The 21,431-nt window shown below is 36.1% G+C and overlaps 2 protein-coding genes across 2 annotated transcripts; one reads left to right on the top strand and one right to left on the bottom strand.

Moving 5' to 3' along the window:
* The first annotated feature begins 629 nt into the window (after positions 1–629).
* On the top strand, positions 630–11,969 carry LOC145124082 (chromatin remodeling ATPase BRAHMA-like). Its single transcript, XM_079059304.1, has 14 exons — positions 630–1,295; positions 1,601–2,536; positions 3,175–4,437; positions 4,852–4,964; positions 5,592–5,679; positions 5,783–5,869; positions 5,941–6,033; positions 6,109–6,192; positions 6,505–6,708; positions 6,794–7,030; positions 7,676–9,148; positions 9,315–9,770; positions 10,009–10,242; positions 11,096–11,969. The coding sequence occupies exons 1-14, from the start codon at positions 1,125–1,127 to the stop codon at positions 11,675–11,677; spliced, it is 6,021 nt and encodes a 2,006-aa protein (XP_078915430.1). The 5' UTR covers positions 630–1,124; the 3' UTR covers positions 11,678–11,969.
* A 1,299-nt stretch (positions 11,970–13,268) lies between these two features.
* LOC145123584 (AT-rich interactive domain-containing protein 1-like) lies at positions 13,269–16,745 on the bottom strand. The gene is made up of 3 exons (XM_079058793.1): positions 16,634–16,745; positions 15,613–16,272; positions 13,269–14,261 (listed from the first exon to the last, which is right to left on the bottom strand). Exons 2-3 carry the CDS (start codon positions 15,991–15,993, stop codon positions 13,491–13,493), a joined length of 1,152 nt encoding a protein of 383 aa, XP_078914919.1. The 5' UTR covers positions 15,994–16,272; positions 16,634–16,745; the 3' UTR covers positions 13,269–13,490.
* Between the last annotated feature and the right edge of the window lie 4,686 nt (positions 16,746–21,431).

Genomic DNA, 21,431 nt, shown 5'->3' with positions numbered 1-21,431 from the left:
GTTTAGTTTAAACAAAACGTTCCAAATCCAAATGCTACTTCATGTAGCGTTTAACAAAACGCTACAAGCTAGAAGCTACCCGCTACGAGCTAGTTTTGTCGAACACGCCATTTGTTTATTTTGAATTGGACGATGATGTGTGTGGTTAAAATGAAGGCAACTTATGTTATTTTGCATCAACTACTTATTTAACTATTATTTTTATGTATTGATTTTATGTACTTTATCGTATAGTATAAATAAGTAATTAAATTTAGTCTTCATATAAAACTAAAAATACATAATATTAGAAGTAGAGATGCTCATCAAACTATATAAACCGCACAAAAACCGTAAAACCGTCCGTACCAAACCGCACCGCATAATGCGGTTTATAATCTTCGTGGTGCAGTTTTCGGTTTCCAAAAATCCCAAACTACATATGTGGTGCGGTTTACGATTTCGACTCTAAACCGCATCAAACCGCACCGCGAACACTCCTACCTACTACATGTCTATTTTGTCATCCTATTTTTTATATAGTTTTATTTATAAAACTGATTCGTAAAATAAGAATGGTGAATAATAGGTACTGGACCTACTGGTACGTTTAATGGGTGTTTCCTTTTTATTTATCGGCACTGAGTTCTTAACGAGAGCTACATCCATTCGGGTTAACCCAAATTTATCGGACCCGTTTCGTTTTAGAAAGAAATTACAAATATCGGGTGTAAGAATTGATACGGTTCTAGGGTTTGACGGATGAATTTGCGAAAAAGTTGGTGTGTGAAACTGCAATCCAAGCACCACACACACACTAATAGGTGAGAGAGAAATCGGGTCATTGTGGAGATCAGATGATTTTTACGATAACTTCGGGGACTCGCCGTCTCAAGAATCAAGATCCATCACCACTAGTGGCGCACCCAATTTGATTAGAAAGCAATTAAACCCCATTTCTGAATTATCGGCGTTTTTTTTCTTATTTGGGAAAGGAAGTTTTGATTTTTATACAGACAAAGTGAGCAAGAGAGAAAATTGTTGAAGGGGATCGTAAGGTTTTAAACGATAGCTGTTGGATTTTTGGAGGGATATGTATTGGTTTTCAATATAGGAACTTCCTTTGAAAAATATAATTTTTTTGCATGCAATCCGGTGGCGGGGTCCAGCACGGAGGGGGTGGGCATGGGCGAAACATGGTGCCCGGACCACCATCCTCCTCCGCATCTCCGTCATCTTCATCATCGGCTGTTTCCACTCCCCAATTGGGGTTTGATCCAATGCAGCAACAACAACAGCAGCAGCAGCAGAGACAGGTTAGAGCTTTTTATAGTTACTGAAAGCACTCTCTGTTTATAAATAGCTTGTATAGTTCAAAACCAGTAAAAGTTAGTTCATTTATGAAATCATCTAGCTGACTTTTGTATTTACTGTCCATATTGTCATCAATTTATGTTCCAATTTTTCAATCTTTACCAATTTTGTCATCAATACCATCATTCAATTGGCCACAAAAGTATGAATTGAGGATTTGAGTACTGATAGGAGGTGTTTAGATGTGCAGTCTCAAAGTGATTATTATGATTTAAAGAATTATAAACAGAATAATTATTTTTTGCAGTCATTGCAACAACAATTGCTTCGAAACCCTGAAGGTAGAGAAGCAATGTTAGCCTATCAATCTGGAAATCTTCAAGGAGTCTTGGGAGGAGCCAATTCTATTCAAATGCAACAGGGGCAAAATCGGAATCCGGGTTTTGATCAACACATGATGAATCCTGTTCACCAAGCATACGCTCAGTACGCTTTCCAAAACCAACAGAAGATGAGAATGGCAGGAGTGGGGCCTTCAAAAGATCAGCCACAAACATCATTGTCCAAGAAACCGACAGATGAAGGACACCTGGCGGTTTCCGATCAAACCCAAAACCAGAAACAATTTGCTGTGCCGACATCTGGCAGTCAATTGATGCAGGGGAATAGTATACGCCCCATGATGGCCCCACAACAAGGGACACAGAATATGACAATGGCTGCTCAAATGCAAGCAATGCAGGCATTGGCTCTCGAACGTAACATTGATCTCTCACTTCCTCAAAATGCTCATTTTGTGGCTCAATTAATCCCTCTTATGCAAGCAAAAATGCAAAAGGCGAATGAAAGCAACATGGGCCTACAAAACAAAAGTTCTAGCGACACCAAGCCACGTCAGCAGACCATGCCGCCAGGTCATCTTGGTTCAACATCGAATCCGTTACTAGTCAACAATGCAAATCCTGGTCAAGCTCAAGCTCAAGGTCAACAGCTTCCTTTAAGGCAGGGTAGTGGTGTGTTGTCATCTATGCAACCTCCACAATCATCCATGGGCATGAACCAGAGCTTGTTGACCGGTCAACAGATGAATCGATCTTCTCCACAACCAACAGCTTCATCTAACAGTGCTGGACCTCCAAATGCTCAAAAGGGACAGGTGTCACAGCGGGGACCACATTCGGGGTTTACAAAACAGCAACTGCATGTTCTTAAGGCACAGATACTAGCTTTTAGGCGTATAAAGGTACCCTAAATTGATATTTGAGCGACTATTTTATAAACCAACAGCACTTGACAAAAGGGATAAAAGCAAGAAATAGCAACGTACTTGCATTTATTTGTGTATTATAGCATCCCGCTTTCATTTTTTTCTATTACAGCATTGAACTTATGGTTTTTTTCTTATTAAGGCATCGTAGATTGAAAAATCTATCCAATATTAGCACTGTACTTCCAAACTTTTTCTTATTAGGACATTGTACTTGAAAAATATGGCAATTATAGCTGTAAAAGTTGTTTTGTATTTGATTGGATTTGCTATAATTGGGTGGAATTTTCAAAGTATAATGCTTTAATAGAAGAAATGGAAGTAGGTTGATATAATAAATCAATTGACCAAAGTATGCTGTTATTTCTCGCATTTAATCATTGTGAAAATGCCAAAAAACACTAGTTTTCGAGAACGAATGACTTTGGACACATTGCAGGTATGTAAATGCAAAAAAAAAAAAGTGTTTTTTTGCTTTTTGTCCAAAATCACTTTGTGGGTCTGCCAAAAAGATTGTTACTTTAGTGCATCAATGAAATCTTTTTGAATTCTTTTTTTTGGTGGATAATCTTTTTGCCTTTTTATTGTGGACTTGTTGATATGGTTTAAAACAGAAAGGAGATAAAACTCTACCGAATGAATTGCTTCAAGCTATTTCCCCACCACCCCTCGAAGCACAAACTCAACAGTCAGCTTCCCCTGGTCAAACCGTTAATGTAAAAAGTCAACCTGATGACCAGACAGGACATTTAGAGTCCAACGAAAAAGATCTTCAAGCTGGATTAAACAATGTAAAAAGAGAAGCTCATGAGGAGAATGTCACAACAGTTAATGCACAAGGTACATCAATGCAGAAGGAAACTCCACCTGTTCTTCCTTCTAAACAGGAACACGAGGTCGAACCCGTGATTCAAAAAACTTTCCCTCCTACAAGTGACAGCCCGATGGACAAGGGTAAATCGGTAATTTCAGACCCGGTTGTTGTCCCCGACAATGTTCAAGGCAAACGAGCTTTACAAGCGGGTCCCCCAAATCCACCTCAACCGAAAGATTCTGGGCCTAAAAAGTACCATGGCCCGTTGTTTGACTTTCCGTTCTTTACCCGAAAGCATGATGCTTTCGGGTCAAGCATGATGCTCAACAACAATAACAATCTTACACTCGCGTATGACTTAAAAGATTTGATTTCTCAAGAGGGTGTTGAAGTGGTCAACAAAAAAAGAAACGAAAGTATTGAAAAGATTAACGATTTACTAACAGTTAATCTAGAAAGAAGAAGAATAAGACCGGATCTTGTTTTAAGGTTACAGATCGAAGAAAAGAAATTAAAATTACAAGATTTACAGAAAAGGGTAAGGGAAGGAGTTGATAAAGAACAACAAGAGATAATGTCGATGCCGGATCGACCCTACCGGAAATTTATCCGGTTATGTGAAAGACAACGAAACGATATGAATCGCCAAGTGAATGCTGCTCAAAGGGCAATTCGGGAAAAACAGTTGAAATTAATTTTTCAGTGGAGGAAGAAGCTTCTAGAATCTCATTGGGCGATACGTGACGCGAGGACTCAGAGGAATCGGGGGATTGCTAAGTATCATGAGAAGATGTTGAGGGAGTTTTCAAAGAGAAAAGATGATGATAGAAGTAAGAGAATGGAGGCTTTGAAGAATAATGATGTGGAAAGGTATAGAGAAATTCTTCTAGAACAACAAACCAGTATGCCTGGTGAGGCGGCTGAGAGGTACGAGGTTCTTTCATCGTTTTTGTCACAAACGGAAGATTATCTCCAAAAACTTGGGAGCAAAATTACGGCTGCAAAGAATCAACAGGAGGTTGCTGAGGTGGCAAATGCTGCTTCTGCTGCTGCTAGAGCTCAGGTATATTTACATATGTGATATGTCTGCTTTTTTTTTTTAGTTATGAATTCCTTATTTTAGAGTAAATCACATTTTTGTTCCCTGAGTATAGCTGAGTTTTACAATTTTGTTTCCAAAAAATTTTCTTTTGCATTTTTGGTCCATATTTGAGGTTCTTGTAGCGTTTTTAGTCCCTGATCCAAGTAAAATGACTATCTTTGGTCCGTGAGTATGGCTGTTTTTTGCAACTTTTGTCCAAAAAATATAGTCCTTTTACATAACGGGTACCAAAAATGTTACAAAAAACTCAAATAAGGGCCCAAGTTGCAAGAGATGGGACCAAATTTGAAAAAATCAGCTATATTCAGGGACCAAAATGTAATTTAATTTAATTTATATATATCCATGTTTGAGATTTTGTATTTGTTGGTGAAGGGTTTATCTGAAGAAGAAGTGAGAGCTGCAGCCTCTTGTGCTGGAGAAGAAGTTATGATAAGAAATCGTTTCTCTGAAATGAATGCCCCACAAGATGGTTCATCTGTTAGCAAGTAAGTTGTTCAGAAAATAACAGCATACTTTCATTTCTACTTATTATAATATTGTACTTTGAAAAATCTCCCCAATTATAGCAACACCATCTTAATATAAAGCAATTTTCACTTCTATAATTGGGTAGACTTCTGAAAGTACAATGCCCTAATAAGAAAAAAATGGAAGTAAGATGCTATTTCTTGCATTTTAGCTTTCTAAAAGTAACAGCATACTTCATTAATTTGTTTATACTAGGAACTTACTTTCATTTTTTTTTCTTATTGTAGCATTGTACTCCATTCTTTTCCTTATCAAGGCATTTTACTTTGAAAAATGTACCCAATTATTGCATTGTGCTTTCAGTATTTCTTATTTGGACATTGTACTTTGAAAATTTTACCCAATTATAGAAATGTCATCCAAATAAAACACCAATTTCACTGCTACAAATGGGTAGACTTTTCAAAGTACAATGTAAGAATAAAGAAAAAAAGTTGAAAGTCATTTCCAAATTAGCTTGTCTTAATTTTACAATTCTATGATAGAAAAATGGGAGTAATGCTATACCAAACAAATAAATGAAAGTATGTTGCTATTTCTTGCATATTGGCCTTCTAAAAATGTATTCTTTATGTTGTGAACAGGTATTATACTCTCGCACATGCTGTGAATGAAAAGGTCATAAGGCAGCCATCAATGTTACGCTGTGGAACATTACGTGACTATCAGCTTGTATGTCTCGTTATCTTCTACATCAATGGATATTGGGTTATTTTGGTAATTTTGTTGCTTTAGAATGTATTTGGATATCATAATAAGTTGATTAATCTTTCAGGTTGGGTTACAATGGATGCTTTCATTGTACAACAATAAATTAAACGGAATATTGGCTGATGAGATGGGTCTTGGGAAAACAGTGCAGGTAGGTTTTAAAAAAAACATTTTTTTAGTATTTTTTTGTGTGTATGATGATGTGATGTATTCTTTGTATAGGTTATGGCATTAATTGCTTATTTAATGGAGTTCAAAAGCAACTACGGCCCACATCTTATTATTGTTCCAAATGCCGTTCTCGTGAATTGGAAGGTTTGTTAATTTTCATTGAACTTTTATAATTTTATATCTCTATTTTTTGTATTTTTCTAACTTTGTTTTGAACAGAGTGAGTTACATAGTTGGTTGCCAAATGTATCCTGCATTTACTATGTTGGTAACAAGGATCAACGATCAAAACTATTCTCTCAGGTACATATTTTAACTCTTTTAATCACAAAAATGACCAAAATGGGGCAAGGTATCTAACAAAAGGACCAATTTTTTGACTTTTTGACACAAATGACCACATATTTCGCAATGGGACCACTGCAAAATCACTTTCTGCTGCAGAATTTACCTTTTTGAATGATCCCCACCACATAAAAAAACCTACTTTATTTTTTTTTTATTATTTTTTTTTCTTAATCATAGATTGCAAAAACTGTTCATATTTTGTGATTTTTTTTCCTTTTTACAAGTTCTATCGGTGTGACCATGTTTTTTTTTTCTTTAAATTTTCAGGAAGTTTGTGCCATGAAATTCAATGTGCTGGTGACAACCTATGAGTTCATCATGTATGATCGGTCAAAGCTTTCAAGAGTTGACTGGAAGTATATTATAATTGATGAAGCACAAAGAATGAAGGACAGAGAATCGGTTTTAGCCCGTGATCTTGACAAATACAGGTGTCAAAGACGGCTTCTCCTCACCGGGACCCCCCTGCAGGTTTTTAATCGCTTTCCAAATCCCATCATTCGATAATAATCTGTAAAGATTCTGAAGGGCAAATGCGTCATTTTGTGTTGTGCAGAATGATCTTAAAGAACTTTGGTCGTTATTGAACCTGTTACTTCCAGAAGTTTTTGACAATCGAAAAGCTTTTCATGATTGGTTCTCAAAGCCTTTTCAAAAAGAAGCAGTCACAGCTGAGGATGATTGGTTAGAAACTGAGAAAAAGGTTATTATTATACACAGACTTCATCAAATCTTGGAGCCTTTTATGCTTAGACGACGTGTTGAAGATGTTGAAGGTTCACTTCCTCCAAAGGTACACACTTACCTTTGTTTATTTGTTTATTGTAGCATCCCACTTTTAGTTTTTCTTATTATAGCATTGTACTTTGAGATATATACCCAATTATAGCAATTTCATCCAATTACAAGACGATTTTATTGCTATAGTTTGACGTGTTTTTTTTTTCAAAATAAAATGTATTAATGAGAAAAAAACGTATTTAGATGTTTTAAAGTACAATGCTTTAATAGGAAAAGAGTGAATATATGATGCTGTAAAAGAAAAAATGAAAGTAGATATTCTAATTAACAAATAAATGAAAGTATTTTGTTATTTCTTGCATTTCGATGATAGGAATGTCATGGAATTGCAAAACAATTTCACAGCTATAGTTGGGTAGATTCTTCAAAGTGATAATAAGAAAAAGTTGAAAGTACAATGCCATAGTTGAGTAGATATTATAAAGTACAATGCTAGAAAACAGTTGAAAGTACGATGTTGTTAGAGAAAAAATGGTTGTTGGATGTTGTAGTTAATAAATAAATGAAAGTATTTTAGTTATATTATATGTAATCAAATTTACTTTATCAGTTATCTATGAAATTCAAGAAAAGAAACTGAAACCCAGTTCTTCAAATTTAATGTTGGAAATTAATATTATATCTCTTACTATTGCAGATTTCCATCATTTTGCGATGTAAAATGTCGGCAATTCAGGGTGCTGTATACGATTGGATCAAATCCACGGGTACAATTCGGGTCGACCCGGAAGATGAGAAACGCAAGGCTCAAAAGAGTCCAATGTATCAACCAAAAACATATAAACCGTTAAACAACAGATGCATGGAGCTTCGAAAAGCCTGCAATCACCCTCTACTCAACTACCCATATTTCAACGATTTCTCCAAAGATTTCCTCGTCCGATCATGTGGCAAATTATTTATTCTTGACAGAATTTTAATAAAACTTCAAAGCACAGGGCATCGAGTTCTTTTATTCAGTACAATGACAAAACTTCTAGATATTTTGGAAGAATATTTACAGTGGAGAAGACTTGTTTACAGAAGAATCGATGGAACAACAAGTTTAGATGACCGTGAATCCGCTATCGTTGACTTCAACAGCCCGGATACTGATTGCTTCATCTTCTTACTCAGCATCCGGGCAGCCGGGCGGGGGTTAAATCTCCAAACAGCCGACACGGTCATCATCTACGACCCTGACCCGAACCCAAAAAACGAAGAACAAGCGGTTGCCCGAGCTCACCGAATCGGGCAGACCCGAGAAGTCAAAGTCATCTACATGGAAGCCGTGGTTGACAAAGTTTCCAGTCATGAAAAAGAAGACAATTTCCGAGTCTCAGGAATCGTTGATTCCGATGACGACCTCGCCGGAAAAGACCGCTACATCGGGTCAATCGAGAGTCTCATACGAAACAACATTCAACAGTACAAAATCGATATGGCGGATGAAGTTATAAATGCGGGAAGATTCGATCAAAGAACAACACACGAAGAGAGACGATCGACTTTAGAAACATTGTTACGCGATGAAGAACGATACCAAGAAACCGTACACGATGTCCCCTCGTTACAAGAAGTCAACCGAATGATTGCAAGAAGTGAGGAAGAAGTCGAGCTTTTTGACCAAATGGATGAGGAATTCGATTGGTCCGATGAAATGACGCGATACGATCAAGTCCCGAAATGGTTACGCGCCGGGACCCATGAAGTGAACGCTACAATCGCGCGTTTGTCTAAAAAACCATTGAAGAACATGATTTATCCGGAAAATATCGAGCCCGAAATGGATGTTACAAAAAGAAGAGGGCGTTATAAAGATAAAAAATTCCCAAATTATGCGGAGTTAGATGATGATATTGAGGAGTTTTCGGAGGCTACATCCGAAGGAGAAGGTGAAGATGATGAAAATGAAAATGAAACTCCGGTGACTGTAAAAAGCCAATCGGAAGAGGAGATTCCGGCGACCGGAAACCGGTATGAATATCCCCGGGTACCTAATGCTGCAAAGCTTCTAGAAGCTCGGTCTTCAGGGTCATCCTCTGATAGTCGGAAAGTGATGCCGATTGCAACGAAGTTTGGTTCGCTTTCTGCACTTGATGCTAGGCCTGGTTCTCGTTCGAAAAGGATGGTATGTATGTCTTCTTTTTAAACAAAAATAACTTTCATTCATTTGTTTATTATATATAGCATCTTACTTACATAAATATTTAACCCTAAAATTTAGCCATTTTTGTCAAAATTTTGACCTGCTTTTTGTACGAGTCATATTACTGATTTCTTGCATCCTGCAATAGCATGATGATCTGGAGGAAGGTGAGATTGCATTTTATGGAGATTCTCATATGGAGCTTCAACAATCGGGTGAAGATGAACAAGTTTTACAACCGAATATAAAACGGAAACGAAGCATCCGTCTTCGACCAAGAAATGCAACCACTGAGCGGTTTGAAGAAAAACCAACTCTCCTTCGCGGTGATTCTTCCCGCTTACCTTTTCAACCTGACCGTGAACGTGAACGTACTAAATTACATGTAAAAACCGAACCACCTGAACAAAAACCAGTAGTAATTCCTCAAACCAAAAGAACTCCTCCTCCTACTCGTAAAAACTCAAATAATAAGGCTCCCGTGAGACCAACCAGAGGAAATTCCATTTCTGCCCCTCTCAAAGAGGAGCCCAAAGAAAGTTTGGATGCTAAAGTAGGACCTTCTCTCGGCGGGAACAAGATGTCCGAGGCTATCCAAAGAAGGGTATGTTTGTCTTTTTGTATTTCGTGTTACTAACTGGCGGCTCTTTCTTTTTTACTTAATCTGAACCAGAATGACTGAATGGGTTCTCAGCCAAAGAGTTAAGATTTGTTTGTTGGAATGTAAGGATACAATGGTCATTCAGACGGACAAACCTAATTCATTGCCCTTATAGGACTTAATGGGGAAAACAATCCCCTAAGTTGCATCATGGACTGAATTTTATGATTCGTGCTTGCAGTGCAAAAATGTAATAACAAAGATCCAAAGGAGAATCGATAAGGAAGGTCAACAAATTATTCCTCTGTTGACTGATCTTTGGAAAAGAACCGAAAGTCATGGGAATAGTCTTCTCGATCTACACAAGATTGAACTTCGTGTGGATCGACTGGAATACAATTCCGTTCCGGAGTTGATTTCCGACGTGCAGGTTATGTTGAAAAGCGGAATGCAGTATTTTGGATTTTCACATGAGGTATTCATCATTTCTTCCGATTTAGTATATACACATACGTAGTTTAGAAAATGGAAAAAAAAAGTTGAAATCCACCAACTATTCCAAGTTTCCCAGCTTGATCCCTAAACAATTTTTTTGCCCATTTACACCCTTATGACCAGCTATAGCAAACCAATTAATTCAAATTTTTGTGTTTGAGAATGGTCACTAAACTTTTTTCCACACCTAGGGTCCCTGAAAAAAAATCGTGCTTTTTATACCATTATTAAATGCTAGTATGTAATTATTTATATTTTATTTTCATATATAATATTCCTATTACAATTTAGTATTAGTAGAGGTAACAGAACAGTAGGTCGACTAAATGTTTTTTTGTAATTTTATTCTTTTTTCGAACAAGTAAATTTATTCTTTCTTTTTTTTTTTTTTGTCATTTTATTCTTATTCAAGTAACTACAGTATGATGAAATTACTTTTACTCCATTTTATTTTTCCAAATATTATATTTAAGCCTAGGTTCATTAAGGGACTGAAATACATTCTTTTGAGACGATTTTAATTTGTTTTCTAAATTATCTAAAGTGTGAAATATGAATAAACAAACCGTATTATTATTTAATAAAGCACCAAAAATGGTATAAAAAGCACAAAAACACAATTTTTTTATATGAAAATAAAAAATATAGATAATCAGATACTAGCATTTAATATTTGTCTGAAAAGCCCAAAAAAAAGGGTTAAATAAGAACATTCTTTTTTGTTGAGAGAAGTTACGAGTACAAAAAAAAGTTTTGTGATCATTTTGGAAAACAAAAAAAAAATCAAATTAACCTGTCAAATATGACTATTAATCTGAAATAAATAAATACAGGTGAGATCGGAGGCAAGAAAGGTGCATGATCTGTTTTTCGATATATTAAAAATTGCATTTCCCGATACCGACTTCCGAGAAGCCCGAAGCGCACTCACTTTCTCGGGCTCATTAGCCGCATCAGCATCAGCATCCGCGTCGTCTCCAAGAAGCGTACCTCCTTTTGGTCAACCCAAGAGACAAAAACAGATACTCGATGTTGACCCGCAACCTACCCCGGTCCCACGGGTGCTTTCCCGTGGGCCTGGGTCTATGACTCAACGAGACACAAGGTTCGGGAAGGACTCGATCGACGGTCAAGATGAACCGAGATTGACCCATCCGGGTGAGCTCGTGATCTGTAAGAAGAAACGGAAAGACCGTGCGGTTAAACCGGGCAACCGGTCAGGTGGCGGTTCGGTTTCAACAACAGAGATTGGTCGTGAAATTAGGATCCCGGGTCAAACCCGACTGAGTCAAAGTCAAAGTCAACAGGGTTGGTCAAATAATCAGTCTCCGGGGACGGGGAGTGGGGTCGGTTGGGCGAACCCGGTAAAGCGGATGAGGACGGATGCAGGGAAAAGGCGGCCCAGTCATATGTGATTGTTTCGGGTGGGTGTTGTTAATTTATAAGGGTTTGGCTGGGAGTTGACTATATTATGTGGGACCCGTGAGTACTAGTGTTGAAGCAAGCAGATTGTACACATGGGCGATTGTTTATGAAGCTTCTGTCCGATATTAGTAGTGTCGATATATGTAAAACATAATGGCTTTTCGGCTAAGAGACTTCTATTTATAATTTTATAATCGATATGTATGCCTATGCCCGTATCCATGGGTTTTGGAACAGCAAAAACAGTAAAAAGTTATGCTTAATATGCTTAAAACCTGCAAATTTTGTAGTTAGCTGCATATCAGTCATAATAACATGCATCTCATGTATAAAAAAATGTATCAGGTGTTCCTCTTTCCATGAGGTCGAGGGTTCAAATCTCATTTGAGGCATACGTGGAACTAGGAGAAGGTTATACTCGTCGTTCAAAAAAAATGTATAATTATATGCATTTCATGTAAATTACTTATGAATCTCATGCGTTAACTTGTGTGTATCATGTGAATCACAAGATTGTTAAGTGTATCTCATGTATAATTTTGTGCATCTTATGTAAGGCGCTAGTTTTTGCATAAGATGTACAAATTTATTTGAGTTAGCACAAAATTAAACATAAGATGTATAAAATTATACGTAAAATGCCTAATATTAAATATACTATATACAGGAATTTGTCGTAAGATGCATAATCTAATTCATAAGACGTGCAAGATGTCTATAGTTACTTATACAATCGCACCACAAAATCAATGTTTTCATTATTTAAAAAATTGACACCACTTTTTCTCTGTAATCACCTTCTTTATCTTTTCAAGTTGAGAATATTTCTCACTCTCACACCATTTGTCACATAAGCATATTCAGCTGGACAACTATCACAGAAAATGGTTAAGAAATTATAAGTTTGTTGTTATTCTTAGTAAAATAATAAAATATCCCGTCTATACTGATAGAAAAAAAGTAATTGCTTTGTAAATGGATGCAATTTATTAGAGATCTATGAGAAACCGAGCAAAACCACCACTTAAGCACAAGGTATAACCTTGAACTTAATGGACATTATCATGGCTTTTTATAAAAATTATTGGTGTGAGAAACGAACCATATGAGTATGAGTTAAAAACATAGCGAAAAGTGCAATTGGTCAGATATGTCACATGTATAAACCGATCAAAAACTACTCAAACTGTATTGACCTCCTCAACTATTTATATTCAACGAGGTTAACTAATATTAATATACTTATAAAAACAAAAAACTAACAATATATTGACGCATCCCAAAGCCCCATTTTGCAACCTTTAAAAATTTTGAAACAAACTAACCATTGTTTATTTTGTAAAAAGAACCAAAAAGACACTATTTCGCAAAAACAAGCGTGACTGGACTAACTGAGAAAAACATAATATCAAAGCTTTTAGTGAAATATTTAAACTATATTACAGAACATTTTTACGTAAGCTTTAAAAACTGTCAATTTTATTCCTCCAGTAAACATTAGTCACGTTTGTATCGAATAATTCAACCTTACGAGCATCCAAAACGTATATTTAAACTGATCCTACTCAATTGGGCTAAAACTTATATAAGTATAGAACCAAAAATTATAACCAAAAACAAGAGTAACAAAGCAATGTTGCCTACACTTGAATAAATGTACCAAAAACATGCAAGCATCAAAGCCCTCAACAACCTATGCCTCTTTTCCATATACACCCGTCAACAAAAACAATTTCAAAATTTTGCCCCAAAATTCTCACATTTTTAACCAACCAACGGACCAACCCAAATATCGATCAACCTTCAAAAACTTGAAATTTTTACCTCGAGCCCAACTTTCTCAAGTTCATCATCATCACTATCAACATTACTTGGATCATACCGGTTCTGGTGGGCCCTACGTCTCAATAAATAGACATTAAAATAATAGCTCACCAAAACCGATTTCTTTTTATTCTTGAAATAAACCGAAAGTTCATCCCAAAAACTTCTACCCGAAGACTCGGGGTTTGACTTAATTATATCTGCAAACTTTTTTTCTTCATGTTGACTCCAGGCAACCGAAACCTCTTCACCCATTGTTCCAAATTTCCATTTCACAAAAGCGGACCCCAGTTCAAGTTTAACTCTCGATCTTTTTTCAGACACATGAAACCGCACGCATTCTAATGATCCCATGTACTGACACCCGCACGATTCTTGTCTCCCTTTTCCCATTCGTTCCATTTCGATTAAACCGTTTCTTTTTTCGGTGCTTTCTAAAGGCCAAACGCGGGTCCCAAGCCACCTTGTTTCGCTTCCGGAAGTTTCCCCAGTCCATTGTGGAACTTCCGCCTGAAAAAACCGACCCAGTGGGATTCGTTTTTTCCTATAATTCATGGCCCATAAGGAATCTTTGTCATCTACATCACTCGAGCTGTCAAACGACCCGGAACATTCTAGAACGTTTGGGCTTGGGTTTCTAGATAGAAAGATTTTCTGGGTTTCTTTGGCGATAATGATTCTTTGGCTGCATCTTGGTATCAGTTTCTTGGTTTCATCCTCATACATGTCTGGATGCATCTTTTGCTTTTTCTACAAAAATAAAAATGGGTTGTCTTTAAGGGTCGAATGCAAGAAATAGTAATGTACTTTTGCTCATTTGTTTTATAGCACCTTACTTTTTTTTTTTTGTAGTATAGTGTCGTACTTTTAAAATCTACCCAATTGTAACAATCTTGTCAAAATACAAATCGATTTTTAGTGCTATAACTGGATGAAAGTAGAATGCTATAATATACAAATGAATGAAAGTATTTAGCTACTAGTCATATATCTAAAAACTATTACTCTCTAATAAACATAACATTCAACCGGGTTTAGCTATTAGTTTCATATTTAGCAACCGACTTATTTTGAAGGTTCTCACTTCTCATTTAGTCTCTTTAGTCATTTTAATATCAGGGAGCGTAACCAACAACTAATGTTGGTCAAAATGTATATATATTTTATATCAAGTATATATTACTTTTTATATTTATTTAATCTTTATCTTCCAAAATCAAAATCCACATCCAAATTGAAACGACTGAACACCACAACTTAAAATAGGGGCTACCAAAATCATCTTCATCTTCCAAAATCACAAACATCAATAGCATGTGTTTGATTTAACAAATGCAGGAAGACGAAAATATGCGAAAAAATGTTCATCTTCAATGAAAGCTTTTTCGATTTTATTCAAATAATAAACAACATATATTAAATATTATTATTTATTCCATTCGTATGGGATTTCAATTTTGAAAGATGAATGATCATTTTGGATGAACTCACTACTAGTAACCAGCCTTGAGTTTGTTCATCTTCAGTGAAAGGCTTTTTTATTTTATTTATAAAATATAATATAAAAAATAAAAATAAAATGAGTAAAGTAACTAAATAAGAACATACAAAATAGTTCCAAAATATTAAAAATGACCAAATTGACTAAATTGTCCGCAACCAAAACCGGTAAAACCTGCTATAGCAGGTCATAATGGTACAGTTTGAAGATAAAGTCGATTTTTAAAATATCCTCAACCAAAACAAAAATAAAAAGATATAGTGAACCCAAATCAATGCTATTAACTTAATTGTAATTATAACAGTACTACACCCTCTAATATAAATGCAATGTTTAACTAAGCAGATAGGTTAGTGGAAGTGGTTAAATACCTAAAATACCCTTAATGCGCCCTATATTCTTCGCATTCATGTTTCTAGGATCACTAATGTGATTGAATACACACTAAGTGATAACTACATTCTTGGATATTAAACCATAAATCATATAAAGTATAAACCATTAACAACATGAAACCAAGTTCAACAAATAAAACTGTGCAATGATAATAGAATTGGTTAAGCACAATAACCAATAAATTCAGAGGGGATTATGAATTACCTGCCAAATAGATTGTTTAGAGTTCGAATCATCATTAATCTTCAAATACATTGCCTCTTTCGCCAACAGAACCTGTTTCCATAAATGCTCATTTCCATAAGCCTTCCACTTAGACCTTTCAGGCAACGATCCAATTGCAGGATCACAAGGATTTATAGCCACTTTTTTCACCCAATCCAACAATGCCAGATATGACTCTTTCTTCCTCTTTCTAATCAATTTGTTATCTTCTGTAATGCCGATACATAACTCATTAACAACACCATATTTTTCACCAACACCACAGTTTTTACCTCCAACATCCTTAAAACCAACACACTTCTTTTCATCTTTCATATTAACATCTATGAAAAACCGCTCCAAATCCAGATTTAGATCCATGAATGTTATCTTCAGTGTACTGTATACCTCACAGAAACTAGTTTCAAACTCTTTGAAACAATCTAATAAATCCCAGATCCTTCAGCAATCAAATCTCAACGACAATGAAAAATGACCTAAAATAACTATAATAGAGCTCTTTTAAATGTACAAGACGAAAGAATAATTTACGAAGCTTGTGATCAATTTCTCCGCGTTTTATAGAATCCCCATTTTCGTGAAGCCCTTGTAGGATTCTAAAGCAATCCAATGCAGACCGATATGTTTGCTTTGATAACCCTGCCATTGATTCAAATATTCAAACCCAATAAGTATATCACATACACTATATATTTGATCTAACAGCGAGTAAAAAAAATCTCGGAAAAGAAAAAAAAAATCTGAAGAAAACAAGTTATGCAAATGTTTTTATCCAACAATGTAAGGGTTTTTATGAGTTTTTTGGCGGGAAGATGATATTGATCTAGGCCATGGAAATAGGATAAAACTTAGGTTAACTTTCGGAGTCCCCACACACTCTCTCTCGCTAAGAAAACCAAGAGTGTATTGAGTATATGCAAGGAGACTTTTCAAGATCTTCAACAGTTTTTGACAAAAGAATCAATCAATTTCTCAGATGTAAGAGAGAGGGAACGATTACCAGTTTTTGTGGGGCGTAGGGGCTTGTCTTTTGCCCTCTATCCCATTCATTCCCTTTAGCCCCCTTTGGATTTTATTTATGGCAGAGGGATTTTAAGGAATTAGACATTAGGGATTTTTTTCTTTAAAGAAAATAGTGAATAGAGTACTTATAATCTAAGGATGTTGAATCCAACCATGGTTTTGTTAACTAAGTTTAATGGTTGCGTTGGGTTAGGATTAGGGTTTTGTATATGGTCTTCACTCTATGAAAATAGCATGTTTTGTAGTCAAATATGGGTTGAGTATTTTTGCTGAAAAATAAAAATTGTATTGAGCCCATAAACTATGGGTTATCACTTGCAATGAAGCCCTAAAAAGGTGAGAAAATAAAAGAAGATGAAGGAGTGGTTAAAGTTGAATAGAAAATTCTTCTTTATTTTTTGATGTTTATTTCAACATTTAGGGTATCTAAATATATTTTTATTAATTATATTATTTTGACAAGCTATATCACATTTCTTTGCTAAATTGGTGCTTCTTTTTTATCTTGGTGGCCATGTATCATCACAACATTTTCTTTTAAGAGCACCAAGACAACATCCTCTTTTAAGAGCACCAAGAGTTTCCTTCAATCTTCATTTACATCTCAAAAACACTGTCTTTGTCTTTATCTGAGCAACAAATTTATAACAAGAATTTCTTAAAACGGGGTTGTCTTCATGAACTCATAAATCAATCGGGTTTTTTCTATGTAAATAGGATGAACAATGTTTTCATATATAATCTAAATCTCATATATAAAAGCACATGTCTATTGCAATCTGGATTTTATGAATGTCGCAAAATTATACGTTATGAAGAGGATGTTAAGAACAATATGACAACTTTTCTTTTATCATTTTTAATTACACTAATTAGAAAATATCTTGATAATTTTAAAAGCAATACCCGTAATACCGGATTCAAAGATTTTGGAGCTAAGACAAACAAATTATTATTGGCTATTTCCATCATTTGTAGAACCATCATGTTTTTTCTTAACCATGTTGAGAAATTATCTTCATGGATGGTATTTGCTACTTTAATTTGATGGTTTTTCTCATCTACGTTTAGAAAATATACAACTATACAAAGCACATTTAAAATTATACAAACAAACTTATTATCAAGGACTTGATATTTCTTACAAATGAATAATTATTCCGTGGTATAGGACTACATAAAAATAATTATGTTCATTTGGTAACATTTTGTATGTTCATAACTAAGATATACATATGTCCATAGATGAACATATATGTTCCGTTATGAACATTGGTTCTTTTCATGAGTTTATATATATATATATATATATATATATATATATATATATATATAGAGAGAGAGAGAGAGAGAGAGAGAGAAAGAGAGAGACACACACACACACAAGGCTGGAGACTCGTGTATTACATGAGTTGACAGCTTAGAAAATTAAACTATATAGAAAATTTAAGAGTTTCAATCATTAGATGTTGGTATGTTTATATTTTATGCTTTTCAACTTATTTTTATACTTGAAGCTAAAGTTGAAAAAGTTGTAGTCTATTGTCATCTCGGGTAAAGTATACTTGTTTTATAAGTTTGTATTTAGTGACAATTTAGTTTCTAAATCCTTAACCACCTGCGTTCATTTTCTAACTATTTATTTGATTTGTAATTTGAATATCCCAAAAACTAAATTATAATAGGTCGATTTGTCTTGATTTGATATATTTTTAGGAGTAAAGAATTGATTTGTTTCGACTAATTATTTTATGTTGAAATTTGTACAAGTAGAATGATGTTGCATTTTTTTTAGATTTTAAAGTTTGTAAATCCTCCATCATGTGTAATAGTATATCAAAATGGTAATAAAAAAGAAACACACAAGAAATAACATCATACTTTATTCAATTGACCAATATAGATAATATACAGATACAAATGAGTAGATTTTCCAAAGTATAATACATGAATAAGGAAACTTTTGTAAGTATAATGTTTTGTTTACTATTTTAGAAAAGTAAGAAGTTAAAAAGTTTAATTTTTATAACTTAAAGCAACATAAATCGAAAGCTATAATAAAATATGAATTAAAGTAAGGTGTTATTCCTTGTATTTGCGATAAAAGTTTACAGAACGGTCACATACTATCATACAACACATGCAAGAGTCACGCAGACATCTAGCATCCCAACATATAAATCATGGGCCGACATTGATGCATTCGACCCGCTAAACCTAGTGAGGAGACTCACCTCACACTGTTGAATCACACAGACGATCCCTGGCTGTTGACTGATAGATCCCCGAACTGTTGATCATCAAAACAATACCCAATTAACAATTGGGTTCCAAGGCATAACCATAAGTCCATACTTAGGGTAAAAAGACCATTTTACCCCTAACCTAGCTTGGTCCAAGGCCAAGGCCCAAACACACACTCTGAAGGCCCAAAGGCCAAATAATCAACCAAGGCCCAATTATGGCCTAATTTTCCAAATTGGGCCCAAAATCCTTACATGGGCCTTACCCTAAAGCTCATCCAAATATCCTAGTCCATACACTTATTCTTAGATGGATCACTAAGAACCCAAACACCTAAGCCTAAAAGAAAAGGCCCAACTCGAGCCCATACACAATTAGGGTTTTTACATGAAATGACAATTAAGGTTAAGTAAAAACACTTAACCCATTAATGACTTAATCCATTAAGTCCATCATTCTACTAGGTCAATCATACGATGTGGTCGGGCATAATTCATAATTCAATTTCAACGGTCCAAAATGTGGGTCCCGGCAAATCCCAAACTAAATCTCCAAAATTAGGGTTTTCTAAACCCTAATTAGGGTTTCCAACCCAAGCACATGCCACAAAGTCCAAAGTTAAGTTTTAGGTTAATCAGGGTTTCACTAGGTCGGGCACCACCCACTGCCATCTCGGGCGGTGGTGTTCGATGGCGGCTCACAACGGCGGCCGTGTAACACTCTAAATCAGGTACACCTTAAAACCCTTGAAAATAGATTAATTAGCAAAAATGGTCCCTCTCGTACGATGGGCGTACCTAAGGGTACGCTTAGCGTACTATGGTAGAAGGATCGCGAAAGAGCCTTGCGTACGCGGGGCGTACGTGAGGGTACGCTGGGCGTACGCAACAGAGGGCCAAAACCGTAAAATCCGGACTTGTGACCTATATAAACACCTTTAACTCTTTTTAGCCACACCTTTAACAACCTCCTTCACCTTCAAACGTTCCTGGAAGCCCTAATAACCTTTGTGAGTGCTTTTGAGCCTTAAGAGTGCATTATGGTCCTTTTTAGTGTTCATTCCAAGAAGAGGAAGTGGTCAAGCAAGCTTGGGACGAGTTGGTGCTTCAAGGATCTGCATCTTGGTCATCTTTCAAAGCTTCTGGAGGTAAAAATCTTGCATTTTTCCACTTAAATCTCTAGATCTAGCTAGGGTTTCCTACTTTGTCCCTTTTGGTTGATTCTGGACCTCCATTAGTGAGTTAAGCAACTCCAGAAGATGGGAATGACAGATCTGAGGTCCCTTGGTCCTTTAGTAACATAAAAATGGAGTCTTGGTGGAAGTTTTGGCCTCATGCATGGGTTAAAGACCTTGAAAAGGTCTTAATGGAGGTGTTGGGTGTATATGAGCCATGCAAAGGCATAAAGTTGCCAACTTTATGCTTTAGGACGTCTTAACAAACTTAGATCTGGCTTCTGGACGTAAAGGAATCGGGTATTAAGCACTTAATGGAGAAAGTGCTTAGCCTGGTAGTACGCTGGGTGTACCCAGTGTACGCTGCGCGTAGTCCCAAGACCCCAGTACGATGCGCGTACCAGGATGGTAAGCCGAGCGTACGCATCAGAGTTGGGCCGAATCTGTTTTGGTCCCTTGATCCACTGGGCCTCATTTGGTTATTGGACTCGGTTGCATTATGTGGATTATGGTCCATTTCATCTGTTATGGGCCATGGATATTTTGGTTGGGCCTTATTGGGCCAAGAGGCCCATTAATGATTTTGGACTTGGACTTTGGGTCCATTAGCAAGGGAAGGATAATTGGGCTTCATGGAAGGGTTTGGAGTTTGGGTTTCTTTTGATTAAGTAAGGTCCTAACATTAATTAATATTATTATTCAGCACGGGAAGTTACGGACTGTTAGGAGAGCAGCTTTTGTATTCAGCAGACAGAGGTGAGTCTCCTCACCATGCCAATGGGTCTAAGGCACCAAGGTCGGCCCGTTAATTGTTATGTGATGTGTTATTCTTAATTATTTGTGACATTTGCATGAAAGACCTCGGGGGGTTCCCGAGGCACCTAGGTATAAGACCTTGGAGGGTTTCCAAAGCATCATCGATAAAGACCTCGGGGGGTTCCCGAGGCACCCGGAGTAAGACCTTGGAGGGTTTCCAGGGCATCCATATATGTTGTATGCGTGGCTTATGTGATGTATGTAGCCTTAGGGCTAGAACGATATGTGATATTTGAATTGTATGTGTGGTATGATCTGGGAAACTCACTAAGCATCCGCTTACAATTTTTAGAATTGTTTCAGGTAAATCTGAGCCTAAGGGCAAGGGCAAGGCGTGATGGCGCGGCGTGCACTCTATCTCTCATTGTTATGTTACGGGACACTCTGATGTTTTAAATAAAGTTGTAATAAATTTGGATTTGGAAACGATTGTTCTGGGATTTCATGGTTCATTCAAATGTGTTTGATTAAATTAAAAATCAAAATTTTCTTTTAAAATTTGGGTCGTTACAAGCCACCATCTTACGGCGGTGGTGGTGGT

The sequence above is a fragment of the Lactuca virosa genome, chromosome 7 (genome assembly GCF_052849685.1).
Source record: "Lactuca virosa cultivar CGN04683 chromosome 7, Lactuca_virosa_CGN04683_v6, whole genome shotgun sequence".
In the NCBI taxonomy this organism is placed as follows: domain Eukaryota; kingdom Viridiplantae; phylum Streptophyta; class Magnoliopsida; order Asterales; family Asteraceae; genus Lactuca; species Lactuca virosa.
The sequence above is the reverse complement of the archived record's forward strand: the minus strand, read 5'-3'. Positions and strand labels throughout refer to the sequence as shown.